Here is a 27,518-nt window from a genome sequence, read left to right on the forward strand (position 1 = left end):
AAATCGCCACCTCTAATGCCCAATTGGATACTTTGCATGCCATAAGCCTTCAGACCTGCATTTTCACCTCCATGATATTGTAGGAAGTGTCTGGCTACTGATGTCAAGGTCTTAAATCTACTTACATCTTGTTTTGCATTTTTGATGTTATTGGCATGCTCCAGTATCCGTACCTTAAGAGGTCGAATAGTTTTGCCAATATACCGCTTCCCACAAGGGCATTCTAGATGGTATACCACGCCCATTGTGGTGCAACTGATGAAATTCTGAATGAGCCATTTTCTACCATACTTATATGTGTAAGACTGCTTTGGTGTCATATATTTGCAGGCTTTACATCTGCCGCATTGATAGGAGCCCTTTTTATTGTACAATTGTTTGGTAGGGGTCGAGAGATAACTTCGAACCACCAAATCTCGTAAATTTTTGGATCTCCTCCAGCTGCTTTGTACTCTAGTAGGCAGAATTTGGCTTAATGTGTCATCAGTTTGTAAAATTGGCCAGTGTTTCTGTAGGATTCCATTTATTTTCTTCCATTGTGGATTGTATGTCCCAATAAATCTGACTGGTTCGTCTCTCTGTGGTCTAATTTTGGGGGTCAAAAGGGAGTCTCTTGTGTAGGTTTCCACACTTTTCACAGCAGATTTAATACTCCTGTTGCTGTAACCTCTCTTTTTCAAGCGGTCACAGACCTGTTTCTCACGTTCTGAGTAGATTTGTTCGTTAGAGCAATTCCTTTTTGTGCGGAGTAATTCTCCTTTAGGAATAGCTTTAAGGGTTGCTGGTAGGTGTGAACTGTCAAAATGGAGGATACTGTTCGTTGCTGTTTTCTTCCGGAAAATATCAGTGCTTATCTTGCCATCTATCTCAATTTTGATACACAAATCCAAGAAATTGATTTCCTTTTGGCTTTTCTCGCCAGCTAATCGCAGATTCAGGTCGTTATGGTTCAGAGTAGTAATGAATTCTTCCAAAAGTTCTCCAGTTGCCTCCCAGATGATCAGGACGTCGTCTATATAGCGGAGGTATAGCAGGATATGTTGCGTGTATTTCTCCAGGGTTTCATTGAACACGTGTTCTTTCTCCCACCACCCCAGGTAGAGGTTAGCGTACGATGGGGCACAAGCTGTCCCCATCGCTGTCCCTCTAACCTGGAGGTAGAATTTTTCTTCACTAATAAAGTAGTTCTTGGTTAATATGAACTCTAACAGGGAGATCAAAAAGTTGTTGAAATCATGATGTATCCCCATGTTCAAGAAATATTTAATGGCAGCCACTCCCCTCTTATGATCGATGCTGGTATATAAGCTTTCAATATCATAAGTGGCTAACCATGTTCCCTGGTTTACTATCATATCCTGTAATTTGTTCAACACGTCCATGGTGTCCCTGGTGTAGGAAGGCAGAGCCAGCACATACTGTCTAAGATGTTGATCGACATAAATGCTGGCCTTTTCTGTCAAACTTCCCACACCTGAGACAATTGGTCTACCGGGAGGCGTTTTTTCATTTTTGTGCACCTTTGGCAACAGGTACAGTGTGGCAACTTTTGGGTTATCTGTTTTAAGGAAATCTAAATCTCTTTTCCTTATAATCCCATTCTCATATGCTCTTGAGATGATGGTGTTGTACTGACAGAGGAAGTTACTTGTAGGATTGAAAATTAATGCTTTATAGCATTTTTGATCACTCAGTTGTTTCCTCAACTCTGTCGTGTACATTGTTCTGGGCCATAGCACTATATTTCCCCCTTTATCCGAGGGTTTTATAATAGTATCCTGCCATTGTTTAATTTCATATAGTGCCTCCCTTTCCCCTTCCGTTAGGTTGTCCGTATGGGATTGTATACAACGTTCCTGTGCAAACATACGATCTAAATCACGAGATACAAGATCATAATACACTTTCACTGGAGGAGATACCTTAAATTCTGGGAAGAAAGAGGATTTAACGGAAGGGGAAAGGGAGGCACTATATGAAATTAAACAATGGCAGGATACTATTATAAAACCCTCGGATAAAGGGGGAAATATAGTGCTATGGCCCAGAACAATGTACACGACAGAGTTGAGGAAACAACTGAGTGATCAAAAATGCTATAAAGCATTAATTTTCAATCCTACAAGTAACTTCCTCTGTCAGTACAACACCATCATCTCAAGAGCATATGAGAATGGGATTATAAGGAAAAGAGATTTAGATTTCCTTAAAACAGATAACCCAAAAGTTGCCACACTGTACCTGTTGCCAAAGGTGCACAAAAATGAAAAAACGCCTCCCGGAAGACCAATTGTCTCAGGTGTGGGAAGTTTGACAGAAAAGGCCAGCATTTATGTCGATCAACATCTTAGACAGTATGTGCTGGCTCTGCCTTCCTACACCAGGGACACCATGGACGTGTTGAACAAATTACAGGATATGATAGTAAACCAGGGAACATGGTTAGCCACTTATGATATTGAAAGCTTATATACCAGCATCGATCATAAGAGGGGAGTGGCTGCCATTAAATATTTCTTGAACATGGGGATACATCATGATTTCAACAACTTTTTGATCTCCCTGTTAGAGTTCATATTAACCAAGAACTACTTTATTAGTGAAGAAAAATTCTACCTCCAGGTTAGAGGGACAGCGATGGGGACAGCTTGTGCCCCATCGTACGCTAACCTCTACCTGGGGTGGTGGGAGAAAGAACACGTGTTCAATGAAACCATGGAGAAATACACGCAACATATCCTGCTATACCTCCGCTATATAGACGACGTCCTGATCATCTGGGAGGCAACTGGAGAACTTTTGGAAGAATTCATTACTACTCTGAACCATAACGACCTGAATCTGCGATTAGCTGGCGAGAAAAGCCAAAAGGAAATCAATTTCTTGGATTTGTGTATCAAAATTGAGATAGATGGCAAGATAAGCACTGATATTTTCCGGAAGAAAACAGCAACGAACAGTATCCTCCATTTTGACAGTTCACACCTACCAGCAACCCTTAAAGCTATTCCTAAAGGAGAATTACTCCGCACAAAAAGGAATTGCTCTAACGAACAAATCTACTCAGAACGTGAGAAACAGGTCTGTGACCGCTTGAAAAAGAGAGGTTACAGCAACAGGAGTATTAAATCTGCTGTGAAAAGTGTGGAAACCTACACAAGAGACTCCCTTTTGACCCCCAAAATTAGACCACAGAGAGACGAACCAGTCAGATTTATTGGGACATACAATCCACAATGGAAGAAAATAAATGGAATCCTACAGAAACACTGGCCAATTTTACAAACTGATGACACATTAAGCCAAATTCTGCCTACTAGAGTACAAAGCAGCTGGAGGAGATCCAAAAATTTACGAGATTTGGTGGTTCGAAGTTATCTCTCGACCCCTACCAAACAATTGTACAATAAAAAGGGCTCCTATCAATGCGGCAGATGTAAAGCCTGCAAATATATGACACCAAAGCAGTCTTACACAGATAAGTATGGTAGAAAATGGCTCATTCAGAATTTCATCAGTTGCACCACAATGGGCGTGGTATACCATCTAGAATGCCCTTGTGGGAAGCGGTATATTGGCAAAACTATTCGACCTCTTAAGGTACGGATACTGGAGCATGCCAATAACATCAAAAATGCAAAACAAGATGTAAGTAGATTTAAGACCTTGACATCAGTAGCCAGACACTTCCTACAATATCATGGAGGTGAAAATGCAGGTCTGAAGGCTTATGGCATGCAAAGTATCCAATTGGGCATTAGAGGTGGCGATTTAGATAATGAACTTCTGAAATTGGAAACAAAACTGATATTCTTAATGGATAGTCAGTACCCATTGGGATTGAATGAATACAATAGTTACTTACCATTCCTATAATTCATTTACTGGCCAGCTCTTTTAGGAAGACTCAATAAATACATCCAGTCCCCAATAACCTCTTTAGAAACAGTATCTAAACTGGGACAATTACTAATCTTAAAAAGCTCTCAACACTAGTAAGATCTATCCTCATGACTTACTCTTACCTATTAAGAATGGGAAGAATAGAGAGAAAGGGGGAAGGGAAAAAAAAAGAGAAAAAAAAGAGGAGAAAAAAGATATACAGATCCTCAGGATTGAGTGAAGTACTCACAAATTGAAAATAATCATGTAACACTGCCATGAAACAGTGAACCACAGGGCACACAGAACGAAAAAGTGGAAATGTGTGCCTATGGACATAGGGAGTTATAACATGTATACAGACATATATCTACAAGCGTGAGTAACATATAGATCTGGAATAATGAATAATGAGAAGGGTGACAACAACTTTTTCCTATAAGGAAGATGTACTTAATTATAAACAGTTCCAACACGGAAACAATATTGCTAGGAGACTCAGAAAGTCAATACTTACCTTGTGACCTGGACCTTGAGAACCTGGAGAAAAAGGAAAAATAGACATAAGAATGGACATATGGGATAGATGGAGAAATCCGTATGATTAAGATCAATGGATAAGCATAATGATACAGGATCATATTATAACACATACACAATCCTTATAATGGATCACAGTCACATCACTTAAATGCAGTACATTTAGTACCGCACTGAAATTCTGCACAATAGATCACTGACATACCACTAGAATGAAGTACAGGCAGCACTGTACTGACTTTCAGCACAACATGATCATGAAGATATGATCATTATCGTTATTTTTCACTAAATATCTTTATTATTTATATATTTTTTAATATTTAATATTTTTTATTATTCTTATTCAATAAGCACTGAAATCTTACTGTTTCACTAATCTTAATTGCACAGGTACCCATATAAGCTTAAATGGGTCTTAATCGGTCACTGTTTACACATGTTTGGTCACTAATATTAGTTTTGTGGTTTTGTTTTGTTTTTTTTGTTTTTCTTATTTGCACGTCACTCAATCCCACTTAAAGCTATGTTTATTTTAACACTATTATTAATTTAACAAATTCAACATAAATTAATGGGATATATAATAGCTTTTTCACGCATAAGATACTAGGTATAATCATACCATTATAGTAAAGATATAAGTAGAAGAGGCATTATGTAATATGATCAAAGGCAAGGGAACTTATCCTATTTAATATATGGATCTAAACAGAGTAGGTGATCAAAAAACGGAACGCACGTTAGGAGACACACTTACAACATTGTATTCACTTCTAGTGAATAAAATGTATGCTACGAGATTGGTCTGGAGACACCACGTGATAAGACAGACTCCATTTATAATCCCCATACATAGGAATTCCACTGCAAGTGTAAAAGCGAGTCACGTGATCGGGAACCCATAGTAGGAGACACAATTCTAACAGTGTCCTTCCTTCTAGCAAATAGTATTTCAGGTCCTATGATAAGTCCAGGGACAACACGTGACTAGAGACATTTTGTCTGAGTCTCTATACACAGGAGCCGCGCCGCGATTGGATTAAGGAATCACGTGACCCTGAAATCGGGCCGGGATTGGAGCGGCGGAACTGTGATAATCCGGTTACCGGAGACATTCGGGTTAGCCCTGAAAAAACACTCTGTGAAACGCGCGTCGGCGGTTCACGCTGCACTAGAGTGGAAATAATGCTTGCATGCTAATTATATGTGTATATGTCTGAGTGTGATTGTGACTATTAATGCACTCCTAATACAGAGGGGTGGCGAGTTAAATAATCAGCAGCAAAAGTAAACAGCTATTTAGAAAATCTATCACTAGAAGAGAGACATAGTGTCTAACATACTCCTTTATAGACAGTATATATAGAGGTGCCCGTGGTGTATTATACAATCCTAAAGCCAATACAATATGATAGGGTATGAAACCACGGCTGTCTCCAGTTAATTGGCTGAAAGATGCAGATTGTATCTAGTAATTATTTCTATGCATGTGTGTGGAATACATTGTAAGCGGCAATATAATGAATATATGGTAATCAAACAACTGCCCTCTTACAAGTATATCAAGCATCCAGCCACTAGCAGCAGTTTATAGTGGACTAAATATAATACCATAAGACACTATTATATAGGAGTAGAAATCTGGAACTGTTTGTTGCTGAATAGGAAACCATTACTGCCCTCACACAAAACTCAGTGTCAGGCAGCTGCTCTGAATACATTGTAAACAATTATGTATTAATCAGAGGTGGAAGGGCAGGAGGTTGATACACATTAACCATCAAGTGTATCCATTAACCCGCAGATTCTATATAGAAAAATTGCAACAAATCTGTTACTAAAATAACCAAATCTCCAGAGAGAAATAAATGAGTGGATTATTTTGGAAACAAATTTATGTGTCAACTCACTCACTCCTTGTTAAAGCTGCATACATAGAGCAGTGGATCCCCTTGAATGAATTTCTCATAATAAAGTATTATTCCTCTGCAATAAAAGGGTGCAGTATATAGTGATACAATCAGTATTTCAGAGAATAATATACTCCCACTAAGTGGATACCATCTGAGTTGAGATTATAAGCTATGATTACTGTAACAAAAGGTGGAATGTACCAACAGTGAGACACAGCATCTCTTCTCTATACTGACAGTGCTGACTACATAGTTTGAGAGCACCAGTTGATAATATGGAATCTTAACTGATCACATAAGGTGATATTAAGGAGTAAGAAATAAACAATAAACTGCTGGAAACTTGAATTATACATATGCACCTTGCAGAGTAAAATCTGTGGATAAATGAGATAGGGGTTCACTAGCCAGCAGCCAGTAAAATTCTAGAGCAAGTGTATTGACACAGACACATTGAAAATTTCAGACGTGACATTATATCTCACAATATACTGGAGAGTTTGGTAATTGATACAAAACAGAGACAGATTGCAATACGGATATTGATAAAATTTTTATTCACACAATATCAGAAAATACACACAAAATACATAGAGGTCATTGTACCCAATAAGTAAATAAAATAGCAGTGCATGACACTCAGAGTGCAGCGTGTGTTTTTAATTATCACATTTTGTCTTGTCATTACATGTTGGTTTTAATATCTCACAGTTACAGGTCTTTTTAGATAAACTGGAATAAAAGTTATATTTTAGGCAATTGTTTAATTGTTTTTGTGCGCCACTTGAGACCAATTCTTTCTTCTTTTTGGTATACACATTTTGACAATAAGCTGCTCAATTGTAACGTGTCGGTCGGCCCTCCTGCACCTTCGTAGCCGTCAATTACCGCTCACGTCAACAGCAGTATTGCCGTTTGTCCAATAACGGTGCACCTTCACCGCAGCAGCACGCGAACAGGGGGAGGCGTCGTGGCATCCCGAATGGGGGCGGGCCCGTGACCGTTTTCGGTGTGGCTGCGTGACATTTCGATTAAAAAAATTACGGCGGGCCGCCTGACGGCTGCGCTGCCAGGGGTCAACCTTAGTCCCGAAGCATCCGCAGCCTAATTGCGGATGCATCGGGAGGCGGCCTCACACATGCTGAGCGGCCTTGCCCTGTGCTGGGTGGCCCCCATCATGTGAGGAGATGAACACAGATCTGGCCGCATATGCGGTGATCTGTGTTCATCTCTGAATAACCCCCACAGTGCAAATGTACAAATACAATATAACTACACCACAACATATACAAGTACCAGGGGCGTCGGAATGGGGGGGGGATAGGGGAGCGGGCAGTTTGCTCCCCCCAAAACAGGAGAGAGGCGCCATCCATCGCCCCGGACCTCCACGCCAGCGCAGCCGCCACCAGCATCTTCAGCGCTGCCCGCGCTGTATTAGCAGCAGTGCTTCCAGCACTGCTACTATTACTTTGCACAACGGGCAGCACTGAATCTGCCTTCCCCGTGTATCCGCGGGCTATGTAACCGCGTAGGGCGCCGGTCAGTGGAGGGCACCACTGCTGTCATGTTCACACACTGACTGTACAGCGGGTGTCCGCCCTCCACATCACAGCGAGCGGCTCCATGGTGATGGTCCTCCTCCACCCAGCCCTCCAGGACACCCGCCTGCCCGGCGGATCCCAGCAACTCCATGTGGCTCCATGACCGTCACGGTCCTCCTCTGCCCAGCCCTCCACACCTGTGGCTTGCACAATATGAAGGTTAGAGGGGTCAGGTGGAAAGGAACAGGGAGATGACCTCTTGTGGGACACAAATGCAAGGAGCTGCAGGAGGGACAGGGAGCTGGTACCATGTCAGAGAAGTTCTCTCTCCCCCCCCTCACACACTCTCTCTCTCCTTTCTCTCTCCCCCTCCCTCTCTCTACTATTTCTCCTTTCTCTCTCTCTCTCCTTTTTCTCTCGCACCCTCCTTTCTCTCTTTCTCCCTCCTTTCTTTCTTGCTCTCGCTCCCTCCGTTCTCTCTGTCCCTTCTCTCTCTCTCCCTCTCCTTTCTCTCTCTCTCCTATTTCTCTGACGTCCTAGTGGATGCTGGGAACTCCGTAAGGACCATGGGGAATAGCGGCTCCGCAGGAGACTGGGCACAAAAGTAAAGCTTTAGGACTACCTGGTGTGCACTGGCTCCTCCCTCTATGACCCTCCTCCAAGCCTCAGTTAGATTTTTGTGCCCAAACGAGAAGGGTGCACACTAGGGGCTCTCCTTAGCTGCTTAGTGAAAAGTTTAGTTTTAGGTTTTTTATTTTCAGTGAGACCTGCTGGCAACAGGCTCACTGCATCGAGGGACTAAGGGGAGAAGAAGCGAACTCACCTGCGTGCAGAGTGGATTGGGCTTCTTAGGCTACTGGACACCATTAGCTCCAGAGGGATCGAACACAGGCCCAGCCATGGAGTCCGGTCCCAGAGCCGCGCCGCCGGCCCCCTTACAGAGCCAGAAGCAAGAAGAGGTCCGGAAAATCGGCGGCAGAAGACATCCTGTCTTCACCAAGGTAGCGCACAGCACTGCAGCTGTGCGCCATTGCTCCTCAGCACACTTCACACTTCGGTCACTGAGGGTGCAGGGCGCTACGGGGGGGCGCCCTGAGCAGCAATAAAAACACCTTGGCTGGCGAAAATACATCACATATAGCCCCCAGGGCTATATGGATGAATTTTAACCCCTGCCAGATTACACTGAAAAACGGGAGAAAAGGCCGCCGAGAAAGGGGCGGAGCCTATCTCCTCAGCACACTGGCGCCATTTTCCCTCACAGCTCCGTTGGAGGGAAGCTCCCTGGCTCTCCCCTGCAGTCACTACACTACAGAAAGGGTTAAAAAAGAGAGGGGGGCACTAATTAGGCGCAGTATAAACAATACAGCAGCTATAAGGGGAAAAACACTTATATAAGGTTATCCCTGTATATATATAGCGCTCTGGTGTGTGCTGGCAAACTCTCCCTCTGTCTCCCCAAAGGGCTAGTGGGGTCCTGTCCTCTATCAGAGCATTCCCTGTGTGTGTGCTGTGTGTCGGTACGTTTATGTCGACATGTATGAGGAGGAAAATGATGTGGAGGCGGAGCAAATTGCCTGTAATAGGGATGTCACCCCCTAGGGGGTCGACACCTGAGTGGATGAACTGTTGGAAGGAATTACATGACAGTGTCAGCTCTTTACAAAAGACAGTGATTGACATGAGACAGCCGGCTACTCAGCTTGTGCCTGTCCAGACGTCTCATAGGCCGTCAGGGGCTCTAAAGCGCCCGTTACCTCAGATGGCAAATACAGACGCCGACACGGATACTGACTCCAGTGTCGACGGTGAAGAGACAAATATGACTTCCAGTAGGGCCACACGTTACATGATTGAGGCAATGAAAAATGTTTTACACATTTCTGATAATACGAGTACCACCAATAGGGGTATTATGTTCGGTGAGGAAAAACTACCTGTAGTTTTCCTGAATCTGAGAAATTAAATGAGGTGTGTGGTGAAGCGTGGGTTTCCCCCGATAAAAAAACTGATAATTTCTAAACAGTTATTGGCATTATATCCTTTCCCGCCAGAGGTTAGGGTGCGTTGGGAAACACCCCCTAGGGTGGATAAAGCGCTCACACGCTTGTCAAAACAGGGGCTCTACCCTCTCCTGAGATGGCCGCCCTTAAGGATCCTGCTGATAGAAAGCAGGAGGGTATCCTAAAATGTATTTACACAACATACTGGTGTTATACTGCGACCAGCAATCGCCTCAGCCTGGATGTGCAGTGCTGGGTTGGCGTGGTCGGATTCCCTGACTGAAAATATTGATACCCTAGATAGGGACAGTATATTATTGCCTATAGAGCATTTAAAAGATGCATTTCTATATATGTGTGATGCACAGCGGGATATTTGTCGACTGGCATCAAGAGTAAGTGCGCTGTCCATTTCTGCCAGAAGAGGGTTATGGACACGACAGTGGTCAGGTGATGCGGATTCCAAATGGCATATGGAAGTATTGCCTTATAAAGGGGAGGAGTTATTTGGGGTCGGTCTTTCAGACCTGGTGGCCACGACAACAGCTGGGAAATCCACGTTTTTACCCCAGGTCGCCTCTCAACATAAGAAGACGCCGTATTATCAGGCGCAGTCCTTTCGTTCCCATAAGGGCAAGTGGGCAAAAGGTTCCTCATTTCCGCCCCGTGACAGAGGGAGAGGAAAAAGGCTGCAGAAATCAGCCAGTTCCCAGGAACAGAAGCCCTCTCCCGCCTCTGCCAAGCCCTCAGCATGACGCTGGGGCTTTACAAGCAGACAGGGAGGCAGTTTTGGAAGCCATTCACAAGCTGTATTCCCAGCAGGTGATAATCAAGGTACCCCTCCTGCAACAGGGAAAGGGGTATTATTCCACACTGTTGTGGTACCGAAGCCGGACGGCTCGGTGAGACCGATTTTAAATCTAAAATCTTTGAACACTTACATACAGAGGTTCAAATTCAAGAGAAGGGGACTACATGGTGTCTCTGGACATCAAGGATGCTTACCTTCATGTCCCAATTTACCCTTCTCACCAAGGGTACCTCAGGTTTGTGGTACAGAACTGTCACTATCAGTTTCAGACGCTGCCGTTGGATGGTCCACGGCACCCCGGGTCTTTACCAAGGTAATGGCCGAAATGATGATACTCCTTCGAAGGAAGGGAGTTTTAGTTATCCCTTACTTGGACGATCTCCTGATAAGGGTAAGATCCAGGGAACAGTTGGAGGTCGGTGTAGCACTATCTCAGGTAGTGTTGCGACAGCACGGTTGGATTCTCAATATTCCAAAATCGCAGCTGGTTCCGATGACTCGTTTTCTGTTCCTAGGGATGATTCTGGACACAGTCCAGAAAAAGGTGTTTCTCCCGGAGGACAAAGCCAGGGAGTTATCCGAGCTAGTCAGGAACCTCCTAAAACCGAGCCAAGTCTCAGTGCATCAATGCACAAGGGTTCTGGGAAAAATGGTGGCTTCCTACGAAGCAAGCCCATTCGGCAGATTCCACGCAAGAACTTTCCAGTGGGACCTGCTGGACAAATGGTCGGGGTTGCATCTTCAGATGCATCAGCGGATAACCCGGTCACCAAGGACAAGGGTGTCCCTCCTGTGGTGGTTGCAGAGTGCTCATCTTCTAGAGGGCCGCAGATTCGGCATTCAGGACTGGGTCCTGGTGACCACGGATGCCAGCCTGCGAGGCTGGGGAGCAGTCACACAGGGAAGAAATTTCCAGGGCTTATGGTCAAGCCTGGAGACATCACTTCACATAAATATCCTGGTGCTAAGAGCCATTTACAATGCTCTAAGCTTAGCAAGACCTCTGCTTCAAGGTCAGCCGGGTTGATCCAGTCGGACAACATCACGGCAGTCACCCACGTAAACAGACAGGGTGGCACAAGAAGCAGTCAATGGCAGAAGCTGCAAGGATTCTTCGCTGGGCGGAAAATCATGTGATAGCACTGTCAGCAGTATTCATTCCGGGAGTGGACAACTGGAAAGCAGACTTCCTCAGCAGACACGACCTCCACCCGGGAGAATGGGGACTTCACCCAGAAGTCTTCCACATGATTATAAACCGTTGGGTAAAACCAAAGGTGGACATGATGGCGTCCCGCCTCAACAAGAAACTCGACAGGTATTGCGCCAGGTCAAGGGACCCTCAGGCAATAGCTGTAGACGCTCTGGTAACACCGTGGGTGTACCAGTCAGTGTATGTTTTCCCTCCTCTGCCTCTCATACCCAAGGTACTGAGAATTATAAGATGGAGAGGAGTAAGCACTATATTCGTGGCTCCGGATTGGCCAAGAAGGACTTGATACCCGGAACTTCAAGAGAGGCTCACGGAGGATCCGTGGCCTCTACCTCTAAGAAGGGACCTGCTCCAGCAAGGACCCTGTCTGTTCCAAGACTTACCGCGGCTGCGTTTGACGGCATGGCGGTTGAACGCCGGATCCTGAAGAAAAAAGGCATTCCGGATGAAGTCATCCCTATCCTGATCAAAGCCAGGAAGGATGTAACCGCAAAACATTATCACCGCATTTGGCGAAAATATGTTGCGTGGTGCGAGGCCAGTAAGGCCCGGCGGATCCCAGCAACTCCATGTGGCTCCATGACCGTCACGGTCCTCCTCTGCCCAGCCCTCCACACCTGTGGCTTGCACAATATGAAGGTTAGAGGGGTCAGGTGGAAAGGAACAGGGAGATGACCTCTTGTGGGACACAAATGCAAGGAGCTGCAGGAGGGACAGGGAGCTGGTACCATGTCAGAGAAGTTCTCTCTCCCCCCCCTCACACACTCTCTCTCTCCTTTCTCTCTCCCCCTCCCTCTCTCTACTATTTCTCCTTTCTCTCTCTCTCTCCTTTTTCTCTCGCACCCTCCTTTCTCTCTTTCTCCCTCCTTTCTTTCTTGCTCTCGCTCCCTCCGTTCTCTCTGTCCCTTCTCTCTCTCTCCCTCTCCTTTCTCTCTCTCTCCTATTTCTCTGACGTCCTAGTGGATGCTGGGAACTCCGTAAGGACCATGGGGAATAGCGGCTCCGCAGGAGACTGGGCACAAAAGTAAAGCTTTAGGACTACCTGGTGTGCACTGGCTCCTCCCTCTATGACCCTCCTCCAAGCCTCAGTTAGATTTTTGTGCCCAAACGAGAAGGGTGCACACTAGGGGCTCTCCTGAGCTGCTTAGTGAAAAGTTTAGTTTTAGGTTTTTTATTTTCAGTGAGACCTGCTGGCAACAGGCTCACTGCATCGAGGGACTAAGGGGAGAAGAAGCGAACTCACCTGCGTGCAGAGTGGATTGGGCTTCTTAGGCTACTGGACACCATTAGCTCCAGAGGGATCGAACACAGGCCCAGCCATGGAGTCCGGTCCCAGAGCCGCGCCGCCGGCCCCCTTACAGAGCCAGAAGCAAGAAGAGGTCCGGAAAATCGGCGGCAGAAGACATCCTGTCTTCACCAAGGTAGCGCACAGCACTGCAGCTGTGCGCCATTGCTCCTCAGCACACTTCACACTTCGGTCACTGAGGGTGCAGGGCGCTAGGGGGGGGCGCCCTGAGCAGCAATAAAAACACCTTGGCTGGCGAAAATACATCACATATAGCCCCCAGGGCTATATGGATGAATTTTAACCCCTGCCAGATTACACTGAAAAACGGGAGAAAAGGCCGCCGAGAAAGGGGCGGAGCCTATCTCCTCAGCACACTGGCGCCATTTTCCCTCACAGCTCCGTTGGAGGGAAGCTCCCTGGCTCTCCCCTGCAGTCACTACACTACAGAAAGGGTTAAAAAAGAGAGGGGGGCACTAATTAGGCGCAGTATAAACAATACAGCAGCTATAAGGGGAAAAACACTTATATAAGGTTATCCCTGTATATATATAGCGCTCTGGTGTGTGCTGGCAAACTCTCCCTCTGTCTCCCCAAAGGGCTAGTGGGGTCCTGTCCTCTATCAGAGCATTCCCTGTGTGTGTGCTGTGTGTCGGTACGTTTATGTCGACATGTATGAGGAGGAAAATGATGTGGAGGCGGAGCAAATTGCCTGTAATAGGGATGTCACCCCCTAGGGGGTCGACACCTGAGTGGATGAACTGTTGGAAGGAATTACATGACAGTGTCAGCTCTTTACAAAAGACAGTGATTGACATGAGACAGCCGGCTACTCAGCTTGTGCCTGTCCAGACGTCTCATAGGCCGTCAGGGGCTCTAAAGCGCCCGTTACCTCAGATGGCAAATACAGACGCCGACACGGATACTGACTCCAGTGTCGACGGTGAAGAGACAAATATGACTTCCAGTAGGGCCACACGTTACATGATTGAGGCAATGAAAAATGTTTTACACATTTCTGATAATACGAGTACCACCAATAGGGGTATTATGTTCGGTGAGGAAAAACTACCTGTAGTTTTCCTGAATCTGAGAAATTAAATGAGGTGTGTGGTGAAGCGTGGGTTTCCCCCGATAAAAAAACTGATAATTTCTAAACAGTTATTGGCATTATATCCTTTCCCGCCAGAGGTTAGGGTGCGTTGGGAAACACCCCCTAGGGTGGATAAAGCGCTCACACGCTTGTCAAAACAGGGGCTCTACCCTCTCCTGAGATGGCCGCCCTTAAGGATCCTGCTGATAGAAAGCAGGAGGGTATCCTAAAATGTATTTACACAACATACTGGTGTTATACTGCGACCAGCAATCGCCTCAGCCTGGATGTGCAGTGCTGGGTTGGCGTGGTCGGATTCCCTGACTGAAAATATTGATACCCTAGATAGGGACAGTATATTATTGCCTATAGAGCATTTAAAAGATGCATTTCTATATATGTGTGATGCACAGCGGGATATTTGTCGACTGGCATCAAGAGTAAGTGCGCTGTCCATTTCTGCCAGAAGAGGGTTATGGACACGACAGTGGTCAGGTGATGCGGATTCCAAATGGCATATGGAAGTATTGCCTTATAAAGGGGAGGAGTTATTTGGGGTCGGTCTTTCAGACCTGGTGGCCACGGCAACAGCTGGGAAATCCACGTTTTTACCCCAGGTCGCCTCTCAACATAAGAAGACGCCGTATTATCAGGCGCAGTCCTTTCGTTCCCATAAGGGCAAGTGGGCAAAAGGTTCCTCATTTCCGCCCCGTGACAGAGGGAGAGGAAAAAGGCTGCAGAAATCAGCCAGTTCCCAGGAACAGAAGCCCTCTCCCGCCTCTGCCAAGCCCTCAGCATGACGCTGGGGCTTTACAAGCAGACAGGGAGGCAGTTTTGGAAGCCATTCACAAGCTGTATTCCCAGCAGGTGATAATCAAGGTACCCCTCCTGCAACAGGGAAAGGGGTATTATTCCACACTGTTGTGGTACCGAAGCCGGACGGCTCGGTGAGACCGATTTTAAATCTAAAATCTTTGAACACTTACATACAGAGGTTCAAATTCAAGAGAAGGGGACTACATGGTGTCTCTGGACATCAAGGATGCTTACCTTCATGTCCCAATTTACCCTTCTCACCAAGGGTACCTCAGGTTTGTGGTACAGAACTGTCACTATCAGTTTCAGACGCTGCCGTTGGATGGTCCACGGCACCCCGGGTCTTTACCAAGGTAATGGCCGAAATGATGATACTCCTTCGAAGGAAGGGAGTTTTAGTTATCCCTTACTTGGACGATCTCCTGATAAGGGTAAGATCCAGGGAACAGTTGGAGGTCAGTGTAGCACTATCTCAGGTAGTGTTGCGACAGCACGGTTGGATTCTCAATATTCCAAAATCGCAGCTGGTTCCGATGACTCGTTTTCTGTTCCTAGGGATGATTCTGGACACAGTCCAGAAAAAGGTGTTTCTCCCGGAGGACAAAGCCAGGGAGTTATCCGAGCTAGTCAGGAACCTCCTAAAACCGAGCCAAGTCTCAGTGCATCAATGCACAAGGGTTCTGGGAAAAATGGTGGCTTCCTACGAAGCAAGCCCATTCGGCAGATTCCACGCAAGAACTTTCCAGTGGGACCTGCTGGACAAATGGTCGGGGTTGCATCTTCAGATGCATCAGCGGATAACCCGGTCACCAAGGACAAGGGTGTCCCTCCTGTGGTGGTTGCAGAGTGCTCATCTTCTAGAGGGCCGCAGATTCGGCATTCAGGACTGGGTCCTGGTGACCACGGATGCCAGCCTGCGAGGCTGGGGAGCAGTCACACAGGGAAGAAATTTCCAGGGCTTATGGTCAAGCCTGGAGACATCACTTCACATAAATATCCTGGTGCTAAGAGCCATTTACAATGCTCTAAGCTTAGCAAGACCTCTGCTTCAAGGTCAGCCGGGTTGATCCAGTCGGACAACATCACGGCAGTCACCCACGTAAACAGACAGGGTGGCACAAGAAGCAGTCAATGGCAGAAGCTGCAAGGATTCTTCGCTGGGCGGAAAATCATGTGATAGCACTGTCAGCAGTATTCATTCCGGGAGTGGACAACTGGGAAGCAGACTTCCTCAGCAGACACGACCTCCACCCGGGAGAATGGGGACTTCACCCAGAAGTCTTCCACATGATTATAAACCGTTGGGTAAAACCAAAGGTGGACATGATGGCGTCCCGCCTCAACAAGAAACTCGACAGGTATTGCGCCAGGTCAAGGGACCCTCAGGCAATAGCTGTAGACGCTCTGGTAACACCGTGGGTGTACCAGTCAGTGTATGTTTTCCCTCCTCTGCCTCTCATACCCAAGGTACTGAGAATTATAAGATGGAGAGGAGTAAGCACTATATTCGTGGCTCCGGATTGGCCAAGAAGGACTTGATACCCGGAACTTCAAGAGAGGCTCACGGAGGATCCGTGGCCTCTACCTCTAAGAAGGGACCTGCTCCAGCAAGGACCCTGTCTGTTCCAAGACTTACCGCGGCTGCGTTTGACGGCATGGCGGTTGAACGCCGGATCCTGAAGAAAAAAGGCATTCCGGATGAAGTCATCCCTATCCTGATCAAAGCCAGGAAGGATGTAACCGCAAAACATTATCACCGCATTTGGCGAAAATATGTTGCGTGGTGCGAGGCCAGTAAGGCCCGGCGGATCCCAGCAACTCCATGTGGCTCCATGACCGTCACGGTCCTCCTCTGCCCAGCCCTCCACACCTGTGGCTTGCACAATATGAAGGTTAGAGGGGTCAGGTGGAAAGGAACAGGGAGATGACCTCTTGTGGGACACAAATGCAAGGAGCTGCAGGAGGGACAGGGAGCTGGTACCATGTCAGAGAAGTTCTCTCTCCCCCCCCTCACACACTCTCTCTCTCCTTTCTCTCTCTCCCTCCCTCTCCCCCTCCCTCTCTCTACTATTTCTCCTTTCTCTCTCTCTCTCCTTTTTCTCTCGCACCCTCCTTTCTCTCTTTCTCCCTCCTTTCTTTTTTGCTCTCGCTCCCTCCGTTCTCTCTGTCCCTTCTCTCTCTCTCCCTCTCCTTTCTCTCTCTCTCCTATTTCTCTGACGTCCTAGTGGATGCTGGGAACTCCGTAAGGACCATGGGGAATAGCGGCTCCGCAGGAGACTGGGCACAAAAGTAAAGCTTTAGGACTACCTGGTGTGCACTGGCTCCTCCCTCTATGACCCTCCTCCAAGCCTCAGTTAGATTTTTGTGCCCAAACGAGAAGGGTGCACACTAGGGGCTCTCCTGAGCTGCTTAGTGAAAAGTTTAGTTTTAGGTTTTTTATTTTCAGTGAGACCTGCTGGCAACAGGCTCACTGCATCGAGGGACTAAGGGGAGAAGAAGCGAACTCACCTGCGTGCAGAGTGGATTGGGCTTCTTAGGCTACTGGACACCATTAGCTCCAGAGGGATCGAACACAGGCCCAGCCATGGAGTCCGGTCCCAGAGCCGCGCCGCCGGCCCCCTTACAGAGCCAGAAGCAAGAAGAGGTCCGGAAAATTGGCGGCAGAAGACATCCTGTCTTCACCAAGGTAGCGCACAGCACTGCAGCTGTGCGCCATTGCTCCTCAGCACACTTCACACTTCAGTCACTGAGGGTGCAGGGCGCTAGGGGGGGGCGCCCTGAGCAGCAATAAAAACACCTTGGCTGGCGAAAATACATCACATATAGCCCCCAGGGCTATATGGATGAATTTTAACCCCTGCCAGATTACACTGAAAAACGGGAGAAAAGGCCGCCGAGAAAGGGGCGGAGCCTATCTCCTCAGCACACTGGCGCCATTTTCCCTCACAGCTCCGTTGGAGGGAAGCTCCCTGGCTCTCCCCTGCAGTCACTACACTACAGAAAGGGTTAAAAAAGAGAGGGGGGCACTAATTAGGCGCAGTATAAACAATACAGCAGCTATAAGGGGAAAAACACTTATATAAGGTTATCCCTGTATATATATAGCGCTCTGGTGTGTGCTGGCAAACTCTCCCTCTGTCTCCCCAAAGGGCTAGTGGGGTCCTGTCCTCTATCAGAGCATTCCCTGTGTGTGTGCTGTGTGTCGGTACGTTTATGTCGACATGTATGAGGAGGAAAATGATGTGGAGGCGGAGCAAATTGCCTGTAATAGGGATGTCACCCCCTAGGGGGTCGACACCTGAGTGGATGAACTGTTGGAAGGAATTACATGACAGTGTCAGCTCTTTACAAAAGACAGTGATTGACATGAGACAGCCGGCTACTCAGCTTGTGCCTGTCCAGACGTCTCATAGGCCGTCAGGGGCTCTAAAGCGCCCGTTACCTCAGATGGCAAATACAGACGCCGACACGGATACTGACTCCAGTGTCGACGGTGAAGAGACAAATATGACTTCCAGTAGGGCCACACGTTACATGATTGAGGCAATGAAAAATGTTTTACACATTTCTGATAATACGAGTACCACCAATAGGGGTATTATGTTCGGTGAGGAAAAACTACCTGTAGTTTTCCTGAATCTGAGAAATTAAATGAGGTGTGTGGTGAAGCGTGGGTTTCCCCCGATAAAAAAACTGATAATTTCTAAACAGTTATTGGCATTATATCCTTTCCCGACAGAGGTTAGGGTGCGTTGGGAAACACCCCCTAGGGTGGATAAAGCGCTCACACGCTTGTCAAAACAGGGGCTCTACCTTCTCCTGAGATGGCCGCCCTTAAGGATCCTGCTGATAGAAAGCAGGAGGGTATCCTAAAATGTATTTACACAACATACTGGTGTTATACTGCGACCAGCAATCGCCTCAGCCTGGATGTGCAGTGCTGGGTTGGCGTGGCCGGATTCCCTGACTGAAAATATTGATACCCTAGATAGGGACAGTATATTATTGCCTATAGAGCATTTAAAAGATGCATTTCTATATATGTGTGATGCACAGCGGGATATTTGTCGACTGGCATCAAGAGTAAGTGCGCTGTCCATTTCTGCCAGAAGAGGGTTATGGACACGACAGTGGTCAGGTGATGCGGATTCCAAATGGCATATGGAAGTATTGCCTTATAAAGGGGAGGAGTTATTTGGGGTCGGTCTTTCAGACCTGGTGGCCACGGCAACAGCTGGGAAATCCACGTTTTTACCCCAGGTCGCCTCAACATAAGAAGACGCCGTATTATCAGGCGCAGTCCTTTCGTTCCCATAAGGGCAAGTGGGCAAAAGGTTCCTCATTTCTGCCCCGTGACAGAGGGAGAGGAAAAAGGCTGCAGAAATCAGCCAGTTCCCAGGAACAGAAGCCCTCTCCCGCCTCTGCCAAGCCCTCAGCATGACGCTGGGGCTTTACAAGCAGACAGGGAGGCAGTTTTGGAAGCCATTCACAAGCTGTATTCCCAGCAGGTGATAATCAAGGTACCCCTCCTGCAACAGGGAAAGGGGTATTATTCCACACTGTTGTGGTACCGAAGCCGGACGTCTCGGTGAGACCGATTTTAAATCTAAAATCTTTGAACACTTACATACAGAGGTTCAAATTCAAGAGAAGGGGACTACATGGTGTCTCTGGACATCAAGGATGCTTACCTTCATGTCCCAATTTACCCTTCTCACCAAGGGTACCTCAGGTTTGTGGTACAGAACTGTCACTATCAGTTTCAGACGCTGCCGTTGGATGGTCCACGGCACCCCGGGTCTTTACCAAGGTAATGGCCGAAATGATGATACTCCTTCGAAGGAAGGGAGTTTTAGTTATCCCTTACTTGGACGATCTCCTGATAAGGGTAAGATCCAGGGAACAGTTGGAGGTCGGTGTAGCACTATCTCAGGTAGTGTTGCGACAGCACGGTTGGATTCTCAATATTCCAAAATCGCAGCTGGTTCCGACGACTCGTTTTCTGTTCCTAGGGATGATTCTGGACACAGTCCAGAAAAAGGTGTTTCTCCCGGAGGAGAAAGCCAGGTAGTTATCCGAGCTAGTCAGGAACCTCCTAAAACCGAGCCAAGTCTCAGTGCATCAATGCACAAGGGTTCTGGGAAAAATGGTGGCTTCCTACGAAGCAAGCCCATTCGGCAGATTCCACGCAAGAACTTTCCAGTGGGACCTGCTGGACAAATGGTCGGGGTTGCATCTTCAGATGCATCAGCGGATAACCCGGTCACCAAGGACAAGGGTGTCCCTCCTGTGGTGGTTGCAGAGTGCTCATCTTCTAGAGGGCCGCAGATTCGGCATTCAGGACTGGGTCCTGGTGACCACGGATGCCAGCCTGCGAGGCTGGGGAGCAGTCACACAGGGAAGAAATTTCCAGGGCTTATGGTCAAGCCTGGAGACATCACTTCACATAAATATCCTGGTGCTAAGAGCCATTTACAATGCTCTAAGCTTAGCAAGACCTCTGCTTCAAGGTCAGCCGGGTTGATCCAGTCGGACAACATCACGGCAGTCACCCACGTAAACAGACAGGGTGGCACAAGAAGCAGTCAATGGCAGAAGCTGCAAGGATTCTTCGCTGGGCGGAAAATCATGTGATAGCACTGTCAGCAGTATTCATTCCGGGAGTGGACAACTGGGAAGCAGACTTCCTCAGCAGACACGACCTCCACCCGGGAGAATGGGGACTTCACCCAGAAGTCTTCCACATGATTATAAACCGTTGGGTAAAACCAAAGGTGGACATGATGGCGTCCCGCCTCAACAAGAAACTCGACAGGTATTGCGCCAGGTCAAGGGACCCTCAGGCAATAGCTGTAGACGCTCTGGTAACACCGTGGGTGTACCAGTCAGTGTATGTTTTCCCTCCTCTGCCTCTCATACCCAAGGTACTGAGAATTATAAGATGGAGAGGAGTAAGCACTATATTCGTGGCTCCGGATTGGCCAAGAAGGACTTGATACCCGGAACTTCAAGAGAGGCTCACGGAGGATCCGTGGCCTCTACCTCTAAGAAGGGACCTGCTCCAGCAAGGACCCTGTCTGTTCCAAGACTTACCGCGGCTGCGTTTGACGGCATGGCGGTTGAACGCCGGATCCTGAAGAAAAAAGGCATTCCGGATGAAGTCATCCCTATCCTGATCAAAGCCAGGAAGGATGTAACCGCAAAACATTATCACCGCATTTGGCGAAAATATGTTGCGTGGTGCGAGGCCAGTAAGGCCCGACGGAGGAATTTCAACTGGGTCGATTCCTACATTTCCTGCAAACAGGAGTGTCTATGGGCCTGAAATTGGGGTCCATTAAGGTTAAAATTTCGGCCCTGTCAATTTTCTTCCAGAAAGAACTAGCTTCAGTCCCTGAAGTGCAGACGTTTGTAAAAGGGGTACTGCATATACAGCCTCCTTTTGTGCCTCCAGTGGCACCTTGGGATCTCAATGTAGTTTTTGGGTTCCAAAAGTCACATTGGTTTGAACCACTTAAAGATGTTGGCCCTGGCCTGGGCCAGGCGCGTGTCAGAATTGGCGGCTTTATTCTGTAAAAGCCCTTATCTGATTTTCCATACGGACAGGGCGGAATTGAGGACTCGTCCTCGGTTTCTCCCTAAGGTGGTTTCAGCGTTTCACCTGAACCAACCTATTGTGGTGCCTGCAGCTACTAGGGACTTGGAGGACTCCAAGTTGCTAGACGTTGTCAGGACCCTGAAAATATATGTTTCCAGGACGGCTGGAGTCAGAAAATCTGACTCGCTGTTTATCCTGTATGCACCCAACAAGCTGGGTGCTCCTGCTTCTAAGCAGACTATTGCTCGTTGGATTTGTAGTACAATTCAGCTTGCACATTCTGTGGCAGGCCTGCCACAGCCAAAATCTGTAAAAGCCCATTCCACACGGAAAGTGGGCTCATCTTGGGCGGCTGCCCGAGGGGTCTCGGCTTTACAACTTTGCCGAGCAGCTACTTGGTCAGGGGCAAACACGTTTTGCTAAATTCTACAAATTTGATACCCTGGCTGAGGAGGACCTGGAGTTCTCTCATTCGGTGCTGCAGAGTCATCCGCACTCTCCCGCCCGTTTGGGAACTTTGGTATAATCCCCATGGTCCTTACGGAGTTCCCAGCATCCACTAGGACGTCAGAGAAAATAAGAATTTACTTACCGATAATTCTATTTCTCATAGTCCGTAGTGGATGCTGGGCGCCCATCCCAAGTGCGGATTGTCTGCAATACTTGTACATAGTTATTGTTAACTAAATCGGGTTATTGTTGTAGTGAGCCATCTTTTCTAGAGGCTCCTCTGTTATCATACTGTTAACTGGGTTTAGATCACAAGTTATACGGTGTGATTGGTGTGGCTGGTATGAGTCTTACCCGGGATTCAAAATCCTTCCTTATTGTGTACGCTCGTCCGGGCACAGTATCCTAACTGAGGCTTGGAGGAGGGTCATAGGGGGAGGAGCCAGTGCACACCAGGTAGTCCTAAAGCTTTACTTTTGTGCCCAGTCTCCTGCGGAGCCGCTATTCCCCATGGTCCTTACGGAGTTCCCAGCATCCACTACGGACTACGAGAAATAGAATTATCGGTAAGTAAATTCTTATTTTTTCCTTTCTCTCTCTCTCCCTCTATCTCTCCTTTCTCTCCCTCTCCTATTTCTCCTTTCTCTCTATCCCTTCTCTTTCTCCTTTCTCTCTCTCTTCATTCTCTCTCTCTCCTTTCTCTCTCTCCTTTCTTTCTCTTTCCTTTCTCTCTCTCTCTCTCTCTCTCTCTCTCCTTTCTCTCTCTCCCTCCTTTCTCTCTCTACTATTTCTCCTTTCTCTCTCTCTCTCTCTCTCTCTCTCTCTCTCCTATTTCTCCTTTCTCTCCATCCCTTCTCTCTTCTTTCTCTCCCTCCCTCCTTTCTCTCTCTCCTTTCTCTCTCTCCTTTCTCTCTCCCTCCCTCCTTTCTCTCTCTCTCTCTCTCTCCTTTCGCTCTCCTTTCTCTCTCCTTTCTCACTCTGTCTCCCTCCTTTCTCTCTTTCCTGTCTCTCTCTTCTCTCTCTCCCCTTTCTCTCTCTCTCTCTCTCTCTCTCTCTCTCTCTCTCTCTCTTCTGTCTCCACCCCCCGTGTTCTTATCAATAGTAATGCCATTTATAAATAACTAATGGGCTGCTCCATAGTGTTCCGTAGAGGAGCAAGTGACCCATCTATGGTGGCCAGAAGCTAGGGGCGCCAAATAGAGATTTTATCTTGCCCCGCCCCCCAACCAAAAAAAACGTTCTGACGCCCTTGACAAGTACAATACAGTATTATTTCCACTAAGAATTCCAATTGTGCCGCCAGCGGTCTGTACGCTTTTCTCTTCCAATACTCAGAATTCAGATGAGTCTCTGGATTAATTAATACCATTTATTTCACAGGAGCGAGGGGTGCTGCCATATTTTGCCAACTTCCGGTTGATTTGTGAACTATCAACGCCATTTGTGAATCTCAGGTGAGTAGAACCTCTGTGACATGAGACTGCTTTGCCTAGAATGACAACAACTGACTTATAGCCCGGCCACGACGCTGCAGACAGGACCAGTAAAACTGGTTGCACACAGCGATGTCATTGGCAATTTATTCAGGCCCATGTGAAATGATTGTTACTCGCAAGAATTATTCAGATAAAATAATCTGATTATACTAGTTACCATTCCGGCAAAATGACAGAACAATGTAACAGTAATGTAGGCGCCTATGTGTGCCCAAACGGAACAACACTTATCATCTAGTGGCCGTCAGTGCGCCAAACACTTGAATTTCCCACATAGAGGTGAGGAGAAGCATTAGCATTTTATTAGAATGTAAACTCTCACGAGTAGGGACCTCTTCCCTCATGTGCTTATCCTTTTCTTACTTTAATAATCCTCAACTGCCAAATCCCGCAGTTGTTTGGCCACCCTGAAACTTATCTCTATGTCGTTTACTGGTGTAGCTATGCTTAGTTACCCTGTACTTGTCCTATATTGTCTTCAACTGTAAGTCACTGTTTTCCTGTTTTGATTATGTGCATATTTACTCTGTAATTGGGCGCTGCGGAACCCTTGTGGCGCCATATAAATATAGGATAATAATAATAATAATAGTAATTATATAGAATACGGGTGCCTGCTGGTGACCAGCGCCATCTTGTGGCTGCATGCCGGTCTGCACATAGGCCCTCATTCCGAGTTGATCGGTCGCAAGGCGAATTTAGCAGAGTTACACACGCTAAGCCGCCGCCTACTGGGAGTGAATCTTAGCTTCTTAAAATTGCGACCGATGTATTCGCAATATTGCGATTACTAACTACTTAGCAGTTTCAGAGTAGCTCCAGACTTACTCTGCCTGTGCGATCAGTTCAGTGCTTGTCGTTCCTGGTTGACGTCACAAACACACCCAGCGTTCGCCCAGGCACTCCCACCGTTTCCCCGGCCACTCCTGCGTTTTTTCCGGAAACGGTAGCGTTTTCAGCCACACGCCCCTGAAACGCTGTGTTTCCGCCCAGTAACACCCATTTCCTGTCAATCACATTACGATCGCCGGAGCGAAGAAAAAGCCGTGAGTAAAAATACTATCTTCATAGTAAAGTTACTTGGCGCAGTCGCAGTGCGAACATTGCGCATGCGTACTAAGCGGATTTTCACTGCGATGCGATGAAAAATACCGAGCGAACAACTCGGAATGAGGGCCATAGTCATTTGGCATCTGATCTTGTCATGCGACATTCTGATTAAGCAACAGATACGTAATAATTTAAAATTAGCTCAACAACCCTTCTAGCGTGCTTTTCAGGAAGATTTACTTCTTGCTTTTAACCTACCATCTATCATGTTATTATGTTTGCCACTGGCTTTTTATTCATATCAGAGTGAGGTGACCGATACTGTGACCTTGCAGACATTGTGAAAACACAGTTCCCAGGCCACTGTCCTCTGCTGAAAAGCAGCAGGCAGTAAACCCAATGTTAGAGTCATGTACAGGGCTGCCATCAGAAATTGTGGGGTCCAGGATCCCAGAATAGGCAGGGCCCCGTCCCTCACCTTGCGCGCCCCCTGCAGCTCCCACAGCTTATCATTCTGGCACAAGTTGCTTATCCCAGGGTAGGGTGCAGGACATCAGGTGGCCCCTAGGCATGATTGTGGCGGGCAAGGACCACCGCAGCAGCACAGGGAAGGAGTCTGGAGCAGGCAGACATAGAGGGACAGCGCCGGTGGAATTTCAAATTTGGAACCAGATGCAAACCAATCGGTATTTGCTGATTGGCTGCTGGTCTGGCGAACTCTGATTGCTATGTGGGCCCCCTCGCAGTCCGGGCCCGGGACTAAAGTGCGGACAGTCCCCCCCTGATGGCAGCCCTGGTCATGTATTGCATCATAAAGTTCCACAGGAACCTATATACAAGGTCTCTTTTAACACATCTCCTTGTTTCACCACAGGTGGTTTCTGGATGTGGTCGGCTTTCCACGCTCCTCCAAGCCGGTCCTCCTGAATGGTATATCTTTGACCATTGTGTTCTTCATTGTCCGCATCGCTGTGATTCCCAGCTACTACTCCATGATGTTTTCCACGTTTGGCGCAGAGGGTTACATCAGGGTGGGCATCGGGCCGCAGGGGGCATGGATTGTAACCAGTGCGATATTGGACATCCTCAATGTTTTCTGGATGTATAAAATTGCTCGTGGATTTTACCGTGCTGTTAAAGTAAAACCTAGGAAAGCCTGAACGCAGCTGCAGTGACTCGGATCGTGGTCTCCCGTTGTGCACGCGTCTCGTCACTCTGCGGCTGGACCACACCCAAGCAGAGAAATGATGTATCTCTGCCTTCCTGTGGAAAAGACAATATTATACCTCATCAAGTCACATCCTCAGCTGTCCCATATTATGTCAATGGAAATCTGGCCATGCCTTTGCCATCGAATATCTTCATTCTGCATAAAGGATCCTCGCGGGTCACTTTCGGAGCCAGTTCCAGTAAACCGCCTTTGGGAACTTCTTATTAATTTAGCAAACCCTGGCACATCAGGAGATGGGATTCATTAGTATACATTCTGTGCTTGATTTAGAGTTGGACGCCAGGTAGGATGTGCTTCTTTCTGCATGTAAATGCATCCGGACTTAGAGAAGGATGTAATTTGCACATGATATACCCTGAAGAAGCAGACGGGGGCGTGCCAGTTCAGTACAGTAGGAGCAGGCGTGTGGCGCGTCTCTACTGGAGATGCAAACCATTTTTCAGAAGCATACAGTATAATGGGGGTAATTCCAAGTTGATCGCAGCAGGAATTTAGTTAGCAATTGGGCAAAACCATGTGCACTGCAGGGGAGGCAGATTTAACATGTGCAGAGAGAGTTAGATTTGGGTGGGGTGTGTTCAATCTGCAATCTAATTTGCAGTGTAAAAATAAAGCAGCCAGTATTTACCCTGCACAGAAATAAAATAACCCACCAAAATCTAACTCTCTCTGCACATGTTAAATCTGCCTCCCCTGCAGTGCACATGGTTTTGCCCAATTGCTAACTAAATTCCTGCTGCGATCAACTTGGAATTACCCCCAATGTGCGGCTGGTAATGATGATCATTTTACGAGTTGAAAAATAAACCTATATAATAAAGTCAAGTGCTGCTAAAAAATTACATCATCACGTTGGCACGCATTAGACCCGAGGAACATTGTGCACACGCATGCCGCCAAGATTTGGAAAGAAAAATATAAACCTTTGCACACTTTGCCCATCTGACCCCACAATGCCCTATAAACTACTGAGTCACATTTGCACTTACCACGACATGTATTGTTACTTGACGCATACAATTTGCCAGCTGCCGTCTGCACTGAAAAAACATGCAGGTATACGCGTGTACATGATAGTTCAGATGTGCATGCCTTGCACCAGCTTGGTGATACACTCTGGTGATGGCACTGCAACTGGATAAAGAAGACCCATGGCAGCCGAGGATATCTCACTGTTATAATGTGACCAGTCCAGCCTGGCATAGCCTGGTGCAGGTTACCGTTAAAGTCGGGGAACAACTAGCATGGAATCCCCCTCTTCAGGGAACCAGCCCAGACTATAGCAATATTTTTTTCAATTGTCCGTCAGTCATCATCGTCTGGCGGATTTGTTAACCTGGGTGAATATTAACATTATTTTGAGTCGCATGCATCGGAATGTTTTTTGCACCCGTGAATTTATGCTGACGTTAAGCCCACAAGATAGCGGCTCACTCTAAATCAGGTTTTTTATGGACAGGACATGACTTTTCAAATCATGGGGCAGACTCGACGGATTCTCTATGATGACTGCAAGTCGAAGTCTATTACATTCCCCCCTTGGACTTCATTTGCAGCAGAGAACATGTCCTATATAGGCTATGATTATGATCT

General features: G+C 47.1%; 1 protein-coding gene across 1 annotated transcript in view; it reads left to right on the forward strand.

Moving 5' to 3' along the window:
• Nucleotides 1-26,424, forward strand: part of LOC134936242 (TLC domain-containing protein 4-A-like) — a 171,670-nt gene extending 145,246 nt beyond the window's left edge. The window contains 3 exon segments of the mRNA XM_063931239.1: nucleotides 23,529-23,602; nucleotides 25,569-25,841; nucleotides 25,843-26,424. Coding sequence (XP_063787309.1) covers nucleotides 23,529-23,602; nucleotides 25,569-25,841; nucleotides 25,843-25,942 — 447 coding nt within the window. The 3' untranslated portion in view covers nucleotides 25,943-26,424.
• The last annotated feature ends 1,094 nt before the right edge of the window (nucleotides 26,425-27,518 follow it).

Source organism: Pseudophryne corroboree, chromosome 6, assembly GCF_028390025.1.
Source record: "Pseudophryne corroboree isolate aPseCor3 chromosome 6, aPseCor3.hap2, whole genome shotgun sequence".
Taxonomy (NCBI): domain Eukaryota; kingdom Metazoa; phylum Chordata; class Amphibia; order Anura; family Myobatrachidae; genus Pseudophryne; species Pseudophryne corroboree.